This window comes from Podarcis cretensis (genome assembly GCF_951804945.1).
Source record: "Podarcis cretensis genome assembly, chromosome: 1".
NCBI lineage: Eukaryota > Metazoa > Chordata > Lepidosauria > Squamata > Lacertidae > Podarcis > Podarcis cretensis.
Genome location: NC_137170.1, coordinates 120,329,865 through 120,342,179, shown reverse-complemented (window position 1 = coordinate 120,342,179; position 12,315 = coordinate 120,329,865). Strand labels below are relative to the sequence as shown.

General features: G+C 45.5%; 1 protein-coding gene across 2 annotated transcripts in view; it reads left to right on the top strand.

The window, feature by feature from the left end:
* The window catches only part of ITGA6 (integrin subunit alpha 6), a 65,854-nt gene that overhangs the window by 24,648 nt on the left and 28,891 nt on the right, over positions 1-12,315 (top strand). For both annotated transcript variants that reach the window (XM_079976735.1, XM_079976736.1), the window contains exons 3-6: positions 899-978; positions 4,202-4,457; positions 8,771-8,902; positions 10,473-10,686. In XM_079976735.1, the coding sequence (XP_079832861.1) occupies positions 899-978; positions 4,202-4,457; positions 8,771-8,902; positions 10,473-10,686 (682 nt within the window). The remainder of the gene's footprint in view (positions 1-898; positions 979-4,201; positions 4,458-8,770; positions 8,903-10,472; positions 10,687-12,315) is intronic.

The window sequence follows — 12,315 nt, the reverse complement described above, 5'->3', positions numbered from 1 at the left end:
GATTTCAAAGGCAGAATTGACATGGGTGTGTGTGTGTGTGGAAACGCAGCTTTCCGGTTTCTCCAGGGGGGGGGTGGGAAAGCTTAACAATTTTGGGGTCTTTCTTTAAAAAACAAACAACTCAATTAAGGCACCAGAGGAGTCACAGCTTCATTATATAGCTCTGCAAATCACTTAATCCTCTCAAAATTGAATATAATATTAATATTCCCAGACCGAGATGTGGTAGTGATGCTCATTTGAAACGTCCTGTGTGAATATTGTAGGCAAACACTGCCATCTAAAGACAGCTTCAGGTACTGAATGAATATATGGTGCAATCGTATGCATGCCTAAAGGTAAAGGTAAAGGTACCCCTGCCCGTACGGGCCAGTCTTGACAGACTCTGGGGTTGTGCGCCCATCTCACTTAAGAGGCCAGGGGCCAGCGCTGTCCGGAGACACTTCTGGGTCACGTGGCCAGCGTGACATCGCTGCTCTGGCGAGCCAGAGCCGCACACGGAAACGCCGTTTACCTTCCCGCTGGTAAGCTGTCCCTATTTATCTACTTGCACCCGGAGGTGCTTTCGAACTGCTAGGTTGGCAGGCGCTGGGACCGAGCAGCGGGAGCGCACCCCGCCGCAGGGATTCGAACCGCCGACCTTTCGATCGGCAAGCCCTAGGCGCTGAGGCTTTAACCCACAGCGCCACCTGCGTCCCTGCATGCCTACTCGGAAGTAAATCCCACTGAGTCCAACGAGACTTTCCTCCAGGTAAATTGTGTATAGAATTGTAGCCTTACTTGTCAGCGGAGTCATAGTTAAAATAATATGTTTGTAAGTCGCTAGAGAAATGTTATTTTAGAAGTTGGGTTTTTTAAAAAACAACAACAACAAAATCACCTTATGATAATTTTTCAGCTGATCTGAGTAAAGAAAGCAAGGAAGACCAATGGATGGGTGTTACTGTCCAGAGTCAAGGGCCTGGGGGAAAAGTCGTGGTAAGTTCTCCATGAATCACCATTCAGCAAACATGTTGTTAATGGTATTTCTCACTACAATTTTTTTTTTTTTAAATTATTCAAAATTATAACAAGACATATTATCCAAAAACATATTATCCTTGTCCCCCCCCCCTCATTTTTCCTCCCTCCCCCCTCCCACCCCCCCCCCCCCCGGCTTCCCTCAGTTCCAATCTCTGGTTTCTCTAGGAATGCTGTTTTCTGCATGTTACAAAGTTGTATAGATCCTCAAACTATTTAGCTGATTATTATCAATGAAAGGTGTCAGGGACTCAGCGGGAGCGCAGGGAGGAGAGGAGATGGAGAGCGAGGGGGAGCAATCCGAGGGCAGCGTAGGAGAATATGACAGCAGCCCGATAGATTCCATGAGCCTCTCCAGCGAATCGGAAGATTCACAGAAGGGGGCGCCGATGGGCAGGGCAAGGGGCGACCCAAAGGGGACACCCCAGAAGCAAGGGGCCAGCGGGGACTCCCAGAGCAGCAGTTGGAAATCAGGACCAGCTTCCCCACCAGAGCGTAGTGGGGGGGAAGAGTCCCAGGTGTCAGAGCCAACATATGCACCACCAGCGAGAGAAGATGAGTCAGGGTTGACCACGCCTCCATCGGAGAGCGAGTTAACGGTCAAGAGGAAAGTTGCAGGCTGGGCGCGCGCGCCAAGTTCAAAGGTACAGGCGAGCGGCACAGAAGGTAGCCTGGATAGGGAACCAGGTCCTAAAGCCCGCCGGAAGGAGGGGCAAGAATCGTCAGGGTCAGCGTCAGAGGAGTCCAGGAAGGATGAGACCCTAGCGGGCAGGAGGGCCCAGAGGAGAAAGGAACTTAGGAAGAGGTGGAGCAAGGCGAGGGTCTTAAACTGGTGTGGAAGGGGAGGAGACTCAGACGGGACTTCGCCGGTCTAAGGTCGAGACGTAGAGCTGCACGCTGCGGCTTTAAAATGGAAACTGAATCCCAGTAAAGACTTTTGTACATAACTACAGCCTAGCGTTGGTCCTCTGTGAGCTGGGACCTGGAGGCAGCTCTGACAAAAGGTTTGTGAATGTTTATTCAAAACCTGCCAAGGAGTCCAGTTCGCTTTGTTGCGTCTTCGGATACTTTGTAAAGGGTTCCCATTCATCCTTAAAGTCACAGTTATCCATGTCTCGTAGCTTATATGTCAGTTTTGCCAGTTCTGCATAGTCCGTCAATTTTTCTTGCCATGATTCTTCAGTTGGGGTTTCTTCAGTCTTCCATCCTTGTGCTACCAAAACTCTCGTGGCCGTTGTCGCATACATGAAGATGTTTTTCAACTTTTTTGGCAGGTCTTTCCCTACAATCCCCAACAAAAATGCCTCGGGGTTTTTAACAAAGGTTAAATGGAACATTTTCTTCAATTCGTTGTAAATCATTTCCCAGAATTTTTTAATTACCTTACAATCCCACCACATATGATAAAATGCCCCCTCCTTTTCCTTACACTTCCAACATATATTTGAACTAGTTTTGTACATTTTCCCTAACTGCACTGGTGTTGTGTACCATCTGTACATCATCTTCATGTAATTCTCCTTCAATAGGGAACAGTCTGTAAATTTTAAGTCAGTTTTCCATAATTTAACCCAATCTTCCATCATAATGTTGTGCCCTACATCTTGTGCCCATTTAATCATAACTGATTTTACCTCTTCATCTTTTGTCTCCCATTCTAATAGTATGCTGTATGCGGCCTTCAGTAGTTTCACTTTCCCTTCAATCACTTCCGTTTGAAACCTAGATCTAGTATAACTAAATCCTTTCTTGCTGTCTTCTTTATGTGTTTCATATAGTTGTCGATAATGCAACCAACTTTGAAAGAACATTTTTATTTATTTTTAATTGAAAAATACTAGGAATGAGCCTGAGAAATAATTTCCTCTATTTCCAGTTTTTGGACCGTGAATGCCATTGGTTACGAGGTCAAGAATGGCTACTATTCTATTACTATCAGCCACCATTATGTAGCCAGAGCAGGCTTGAAGGAAACCTGGAAGCTACAGAAGCACAAAAATATTTAGTGTGGGGGTCCTAGCGGGGAGGAACCCACGAAACAGTCCAATGGGGAGTACGCATGCTGAGTGGCCATGGAATGGCGACTGAATGTTGGGGGGTGGAAATGGAGTGGTTGGAAATCGGAACAACAGCTCTCCACACCTCAACATTTTGTTACAGGTTTCACTTGCATCCTGTGTATACTTCTCTTGATTCTTAGTCACGGTGGTCTTCAGGTACCATTGCAACATTCATATTCTAAGGAAAAGAGAACGCATTCCCAGAACCTTTAAAAAGGTTCTTTTGCTAGTGCAGAATTCAGCAGCCAGGTTTGAGCATATTACACCGATCCTGGTCTGACTGCACTGGCTACTAATAAGTTTCTGGGCCCAACTCAAAGTGCTGGTTTTGACCTATAAAGCCTTAAATGGCTCAGGACCGCAATTCCTCAAGGACCACCTCTTTCCATATGAACCTACCTGGACCCTGAGATCATCTTCTGAGCCCCTCCTTCGTATGCCCCTCCTCCAGAGGTCCGGAGGGTGGCAGCATGAGAACGGGGCCTTCTCTGTAGTGGCTCCCTATCTGTGGAATGCTCTCCCCAGGGAAGCTTGCCTGGTGCCTTCATTATACACCTTTAGGCGCCAGGCAAAAACATTCCTTTTTAACCAGGCCTTGGGTTGATTTGATTTATATCCCTTGCCCTTTTAAAATGTGTTGTTTTTTGAAGGGGCTGTTGGGTTTTTGTTTTTATTTTTATTATGTATTTTGTGGTTTTATATCTTCATTTTATCCTGTGAACCACCCTGAGACCCCCAGGTATAAGGAGGTATAATAATAATAATAATAATAATAATAATAATAATAATAATGTCATCCAACTGATGAATGCTTCACTGATATCTTCCTGTAACTGTCCTAATGAAAAAATATTGTGAGGCAAAATAAAAACGCATACTTCCAGATGATTTAAAAGTCATCTGTCCTTTGATATGGCAGCCTGTTGGCTATTCAACGCAGAAGCATTCCATATCAGTGAACTTGATGTCAGCCAGTCTAGGATTGTACCCTCTTAATTCCTCAGCCCTGCCAACCTCCATATAGTTGCCCTGGTGAAGTGCCAGTGGCCGCTTTTCATTTCTTTTGCGGATAAGGCAGCTCAGCTTTGCTTATTGCCTACGGTGTTCTTAATGCCTTGCAGACTTGTGCCCATCGCTATGAGAAAAGGCAGTATGTCAACACGATCCAGGAAACCCGAGATATCATTGGAAAGTGCTACGTGCTGAATCAGGACCTCTCCAGCAGCGAGGAAATGGGTGGCGAGGATTGGAGCTTTTGCGATGGCCGGTTGCGAGGCCACGAGAAGTTTGGCTCCTGCCAGCAAGGCGTAGCTGCCACTTTTACCAGAGATTTTCATTATGTTGTGTTCGGGGCACCGGGTGCTTATAACTGGAAAGGTATGGCTTGGATTTTTCTTCTCCTGCGGGGTAGCTTAGTCAGTAGAGCATGAAACTCTGAATCTCAGGGTTGTGGATTCGAGCCCCACGTTGGGCAAAATGGGGGTGGATTAGATGACCCTCGTGATTTCTTCCAGTGCTACGATTCTATGATTTCTGTTGTCTGTCTGTCTGCTGTTTCAGTATCGACAACTTTGTTATTTGTAGATTCTTGATCTGTATACCCCGCCCCCACCTACATTGATGCTCTTTCCCCCAAAATCAAAACGTTAGGTGTACAGTGGTACCTTGGTACTCAAACGGCTTGGCTCCCGAAAAAATCAGCTCCCAAATACCACAAACCTGGAAGTGATATCTGGAAGTTTGCGAACGTTTTTTCGGAATCCGAACGTCCGGCACAGCTTCCAATTGAGTGCAGGAAGCTCCTGCAGCCAATCGGAAGCCGTGCCTTGGTTTTCGAACGGTTTCAGGAGTTGAACGGACTCCCAGAAACGGATTAAGTTCGAGAACCAAGGCGAACCACTGTATCTGCTTTTCATGCTCCCGAATTGGTGCTTTCACTAAATTACATGAAAGTGCTTTATGCCGAGTCAGATCATTGGTCTATTTAGGCCAGTAGTTCCCACATTTCCCTGCCCCCATAAACATCCATAGATCAGCTGAGAACCGGGGGGCATTTTATCGCTAGGACTGGGCGATACCTGGTTTTCAACATCGTGATATATCATCAGCTAAACATTGCAATAAACGGATATATCACGATGTCTGAAATAAGGGTGGAGCTACAAAGAGGCATGGGCCGGCTTCATGGCTTTTCCCGCATAGTGATTTTTGCTGGCGACTGCTCTTGAGATTCGCTCCCGTCTGCAGGAGGCGAGGGAGAGCTGAACCAGCAGAGTTAACGGGCTGCAGGAATCAAGAGAAGCATCGGTTGGCTTCACGGTTTTCCTTACACTTTGATTTTTGCATAGCGTGCGCACTCACACACACGCATCATGATTTGCCATATATTGCCAGGTCAAAAATTATGAAACGGATATCACGATATGGACTTCAAACCAGTTTTGGATGATATATTGATATATCGCCCAGCCCTAATGTAATCTCCACCCGCTGTGTGTGTGTGTGCTCATGTGAAAGTATAGGGTAGCCTATACTATATATTACCAGGACGCGGGTGGTGCTGTGGTCTAAACCACTGAGCCTCTTGGGCTTGCCAATCAGAAGGTTGGCAGTTTGAATCCCCGTGACGGGGTGAGCTCCCGTTGCTCTGTCCTAGCTCCTGCCAACCTAGCAGTCAAAAGCACACCAGTGCAAGTAGATAAATAGGTACCGCTGCGGTGGGAAGGTAAATGGCATTTCCATGCACTCTGGTTTCCATCACGGTGTCCCATTTAGTCATGCTGGCCACATAACCTGGAAAAACTGTCTGTGGACAAACGTCAGCTCCCTCGGCCTGAAAAGCAAGATGAGTGTCGCAATTCCATAGTCGCCTTTGACTGAACTTAACCGTCCAGGGGTCCTTTACCTTTACCTTTTATAGGGTGGCCATACTCACTGCAGGCATGTGGCCCTCAAAGGGTTGACCAAGGGTAAATGTGGCCTCCGGAACAAAAAAGGGTTAGTTGCCACAGCCGAGATCACTGTTAATTTTTTTGTAGCCAAGTAAAAATGCACTCAGTTGGGGGAAAAGTGTTTGAAAAATAAAAAGACATTAATAGTAGTAGTAGTAGTAGTAGTAATAAATAAATAAATCCTGTTGAATTTTGTGGCCTCCAAATTAAATAAAAGCCGATGGATTGGTTTGTGCTTACTTAGGCTAATAAGCTGTGAAATACCACCTTTTAAAAAAACAACAACAAGGTTGTTGTTGTTTTTGGCTGCACTCTGTCATGCCAACAGCTGCGGCCTTCTATTCTCCCCTGACCTTTCTCCTCTGCAAAAATAGCAGCGTGCCCCTGTGCCCGGCACATGAACCATGCAAAACCCTTGACCCTTGGCGCAAGGTGTACTTGAGTTTACCCTTCCAAATTCTGAAAACTGGACCACCCTGGTGCGGTGCGTCAAATAAAGAGCCATTGCTTTAGTTGAATTGCATGTACTTATTGCCTCAGCGCTTGGTTTGAAGAGTGCTCTTTTACGGCCCAGAGGAAAAACACACACGTTTGTTTAGTTGAGAGCATATTGTATACCTGTCAAAACTGAAGTGCTTGCTTTCTAAATAGTGCAGAAGTGTGTTTTCATAATTAGGGGACGGCTCTTTACCTAAGCAGCAGCAGCAGCAGGGATTTAATATAATGGACATTTTTAAATGTTATGGTATTAGCGCCTGAAAAAAAAAGTTTATAACAAACATCCACGCTGAAGAGTCTTTGTGAAATGCCACCTCTCATTTGCAGATACAGATAAACAGGATCCTCCCTGTTACTGCAGCCTGTCCCAATTTGTCCACATGTTGTTGCAGTGCATGTCTGTTGGTCATGCTGGTAGGGGGCCGATGGGACTTATAGACCCAAACAGCTGGAGGGCACCACTTTGGGAAAGGCCATGTACTTTTTTAAAAAAATCTCCCCTTGACCCAGTGTTCCACATCACTTGCCTTCTGTTTTAGCTAAGACAATTCCTGGTTTTAAATGACTGTCTGTGGACTTTGGACTCAGAATGTGACTTCCTGAGTAACTTAGCTTTTCATTATCAGCACAAATCACTTAGTTTTTTTGCATCAACCCTCAGGGTTGTGGAAGTAAAACTGGAGGGTGACTGAGGGAACATAAGGTGCCGAGCACCTCCCTCTTGGAGGATGATTTGGCGCACCAGAGGAAAACTCCTTTGCCATTATTGTGCCGTTGCCAGTTCTGTGCTGTTTGTACACTGGGGCTCGGAAGAGGCCATTTTGAGGGTGGGTGGGTGTGTCAAAAGAGCACCCCAAGTTCCCTTGTTCCCCTGACAGCCACCACATGGTCCAAAGAAATACCTTACCTAGAGTTGGTGCTCTCAGTTCCATCCCATTAGAATTGAAGGTGGTGGAGTTGAGAGAACAATACAAGAGAAAAGTTACGTCTTCTCTTTCTCTTCTTACTCGGCCAATTTTCTTGGTTATCGCAGCTTAGGACCGCGATACCTCAAGGACCACCTCTCTCTCTTTGAACCCACCTGGCCCCTAAGATCCACTTCTGAGGCCCTTCTTTGTGTGCCTCCTCCCTGAAAGATCCGGAGGGTGGCAACACGAAAACGGGGCCTTTTCTGCAGTGGCTCCTCACTCGTGGAATGCTCTCTCTAGTGAGATTTGGCCGGTGCCTTCATTATCCACCTTTAAGGCAAAAACTTTCCTCTGTAAACAGAACTTTGCCCGATTGATATCTGACGCCCTTTAAACAGATGTTGGGGGAGGATTATTGGAATGTTTTTGTTTTTATTATGTATTTTGTGTTTGTATATTGTGATTTTATGTTGTGAACCACCCTGAGACCTGCAGGTATAGGGCGGTATACAAATTTAATTAAATAATAATAATAATAATAATAATAATAATAATAATAATAATACGTGGGGCTACCTTTGAAGGTGACCCGGAAACTACAACTAATCCAGAATGCGGCAGCTAGAATGGGAGCGGCCGCCGAGACCATATAACACCGGTCTTGAAAGACCTACATTGGATCCCAGTACGTTTCCAAGCACAATTCAAAGTGTTGGTGCTGACCTTTAAAGCCCTAAAACGGCCTCGGTCCAGTATATCTGAAGGAGCATCTCCACCCCCACCGTTCTACCCGGACACTGAGGTCCAGCACCGAGGGCCTTCTGGCGAGAAGCCAAGTTACAGGGAACCAGGCAGAGGGCCTTCTCGGTAGTGGCGCCCTCCCTGTGGAACGCCCTCCCACCAGATGTCAAAGAGAACAACAACTACCAGACTTTTAGAAGACATCTGAAGGCAACCCTGTTTAGGGAAGCTTTTAATGTTTGATGTATTACAGTATTTTAATATTTTTTGGGAAGCCGCCCAGAGTGGCTGGGGAAGCCCAGCCAGATGGGCGGGGTATAAATAATAAATTATTATTATTATTATTATTATTATTATTATTATTATAGCATCACATATTTGCTGCATCCTGCAACTTAAACCCAAGTCTAGAATGGGGCCCATTACACAGTGTTGCGTCAATGTTCCTCCCTCCCTTTCCCACAAGGATTATACCATAGTTGCTTTGTCTTCTGTTTGCGTTAAAGTTTATTTTATTCCCCTCCCGCTCCCCCTTCCTTTGTCATTCATCCCACTTTTTTGTTTTTTGCCATTTCATATTTTTTTCCCCTAGGAGTGGTGCATGCAGAGCAAAGGAATCAGTCATATTTTGAAATGGGTATCTATGACGATGGGCCTTACGAAGTTGGCGGGGAGAACCAGCTCGATGAGAGCCTAGTTCCTGTTCCATCTAACAGTTACTTAGGTAGGACGAAGCTCTTCAGAGATCTCAAGGAAATTTCACTACCCAAATGTGGAGCGATAAAGTGAAACGCTGTTGGAAAGTAATTCAGTTAAGGACCCTCCCCACCCGCTTGCGTTTAAACCAAGAGCTTTTTGTGCATGCCCTCCTTTGCCATTTCCACCACTGCTTTGAAGTGTCAAATGGTACTCTTGGTTGAGGTACCTCTAAGAGCTGCTAATGTAATGAGACATTTCAGAGCACCGATGAGGACTTGCAGATTTTTACATCGTGATTATAACCTCTCTGTTTCTCTCTCTATGTCTCTCTCTGTCTTTCTCTTTCACACACACAGTAAGTACTGTATGTGGATTAGTAGCCCTAAGCCATTTTACCTCAACATGTGTAGCACAGGGAAGTCTCCATGTTGTTATGCTCTCTGCTTAACCTGTCCTTCTTTCTTTCCTTCATCTTCTTTCTCCACCCACATTTGCAGGTCTCCTTTTCCTGACAAGTGTGTCTTTTGGTAGCCCCGATCAGTTTGTGTACAAAACACTGCCTCCCAACGTCAGGGTAGGCAAGGCCACCGATCTGATGATGAATAGCTATCTAGGTTTGTGACCTCTGAATAGCGGTTGTCCATCTCGCTTCCTTCGTTACATTCCAGACTTTCAACATCATTGTTTTCCATTTCAAGTTGATGCGTATTGTGGAAAATGCTCAAAAGAGACGAGGGAACTTCTGAAAGTTTTGGGCGAAAAAGAATCCTCAGGACTCGAGCTTTCGGGGTGCTGGCTTGGCTAAGGGCCTGCATGTCATGGATGGAGAACCTGTGGACCTCAATGACTGCTCCACCAAAACGTGGATATAGGGAAGCCAATAAGATGAAGGTGGCCGCACCAAAGAGGGAGTGCTCAAATTGTTTACTGTACCTGTGTGAGCTGAATGCAGAAGTTCAGCATCAGTACCTGGGGGAATCGCGCCATAAGCATGATACATTTTTCATGAGGTCTTAACATTCCTTTAACATCATGGGAGCGCTCTGTTAAAGCAAGTGAACACTTGAATAGATTTTTATTTATTACAAAGTCTGAAGAAAGCACAACGAAATTGCTGTGAACGTGGCTCTCTGAAATCGGCACTGTATACAGTGGTACCTCGGTTTTCGAGCGACTCAGAAGCCGAACCTTTTGGTTTTCAAACGCCGAAACCCCGGAAGTAAACACTTCTGTTTTCGAACGCTCCTCAGAATTTGAACGGCTTCCGCTGCGTTTCCCCCCCAATTTTCTCCACTGACTTTGCAGACCGCCCTTTGCGCCTCGGTTGCTGAACATTTCGGAAGTCAAACTGTCTTCTAGAACGGATTACGTTTGACAACCGAGGTACCACTGTATGTGCTGCTTTGAGTCTGCTTCAGTGTCTGCTGGGAGAGGACAGGTTTAAACTTTTAATGTACATGTGTAGACCCTGTTAGGTGAGTTTTCATTGACCCTGTGCTTCCAGTCACCCCTTTAACATAGCAACAATCACAGAGGCTTTGCCCTACAATAGCACCACACCTTCAACTGTTCGTCTGTTTTATGTTGTGCGGTAGGTTTTTCTCTGGACTCTGGAAAAGGCATCACTTCGCAGAATGAGCTCACTTTCGTGTCTGGAGCTCCGAGAGCAAACCACAGTGGAGCGGTTGTCCTTTTGAAAAAAGACACTGTCATTCAACGGGCATTGTCTCCCGAGCACACATTTGAAGGCGAGGGGCTGGCCTCCTCTTTTGGCTATGATGTGGCCGTTGTAGACCTCAACAGTGATGGGTAAGCCTGCCCTCTGGCTCCTCTTTCTTCTAGTACCATAGGGAAGTGTGATCGTATCTTTCTTTTTTTGCAAAGTGGGAGAAACATAGCTGTCAACGTTTCCCTTTTTGAAGGGAAATTCCCTTAGGATTCCTCGCAAGAAAAGGGAAAAGTTGACAGCTATGGGGAGAAATGAGGCTCTTCCTCATTAGGTTATGGCAAACTCAGAAAACTGTAAATGCACCATTGATTTTAAGAAAAGCAACCTGCCCGTTTTCATAAAACGTAACTGGTGGACCGTTGAATGTTTTCACACTTCCTGCTCCTCTGACCCTCCATTTTAAGTGGTTTGAGTAAGTAAGCTTACTCACTGTAAAACATTCAGCAAAATGGATATTTAAAAGAAGTATCTCAGGGAATATAGACCAGGGAAGGTGAACCTGAGGACCTCCAGTTGTTGCTGGATTTCAGCTCGTCAGCCCCAGTGAACAGGGCCAATGATTATTATTATTAATAATAATAATATTATTTATTTATTTATTTATTTATACCCCACCCATCTGGCTGGGTTTCCCCAGCCACTCTGGGTGGCTCCCAACAGAATATTAAAAATACGATAAAACATCAGACATTAAAAACTTCACTAAACAGGGTTGCCATCAGATGTCTTCTAAAAATCAGATAGTTGTTTATTTCGTTGACATCTGATGGGAGGGTGTTCCACAGGGCGGGTGCCACTACCGAGAAGGCCCTCTGCCTGGTTCCCTGTAACTTGGCTTCTCGCAGTGAGGGAACCGCCAGAAGGCCTCGGCGCTGGAACTTGGTGTCCGGGCTGAACGATGGGGGTGGAGACGCTCCTTCAGGGATGATCCAGCAACATTTGGAGAGCCACAGGTTCCTTATCCATGACCTAAACAAACCATAGTAAGTGTAAGTCTAGAGACAATGGATAAAACAATCACCATTAGCTGTACTGCTGGATAAGTGTTTAATGGTTATTGTATTGTTTAAACCAGGCATGGCCAGACTTGGCCCTCCAGCTGTTTTGGGACTACAATTCCCATCATCCTGACCACTGGTCCTGTTAGCTAGGGATGATGGGAGTTGTAGTCCCAAAACAGCTGGAGGGCTGTTTGGCCATGCCTGGTTTAAATAAACAAACAAACCATAACCCCTTCTACTGTGGCCCAGAGGATTAAACAGAACTTGGGTTTGGGAAATCCCGATCATGAACTTTGACTTGAGTCACTCTTAGGAGCGGTACAATCTTGTGCATGTTTACTCAGAAGTAAGTCCCATGAGTTAAAAGAGGCTTACTCCCAGGTGAGTGATCATAGGAATGCAGCCCAAGTTCCATACATGCAAAAACTGGACGAGCAATGACCAACTTGGCAAGATGGTCGTGAGTTCAGTGAGAATAAAACACCGTAAAAAAAGACAGCAAAGTACTGTAGAAATGGCCAGGGGGCTGGAAATCTAGCCGTTTATCACTGAACTTCTTAAAACTGAATTCAAGAGATCTCTCTGAGCAGCTGTATTATTTGGAAGCCTTGTGTTGAATTGTGCACTCTGCTGAACATGTTGTCTTTCTGAGGTCACTTTTATCACCTGCTTCTCACAGTTGCCTTAAACACAATGAACTTGTTGTTT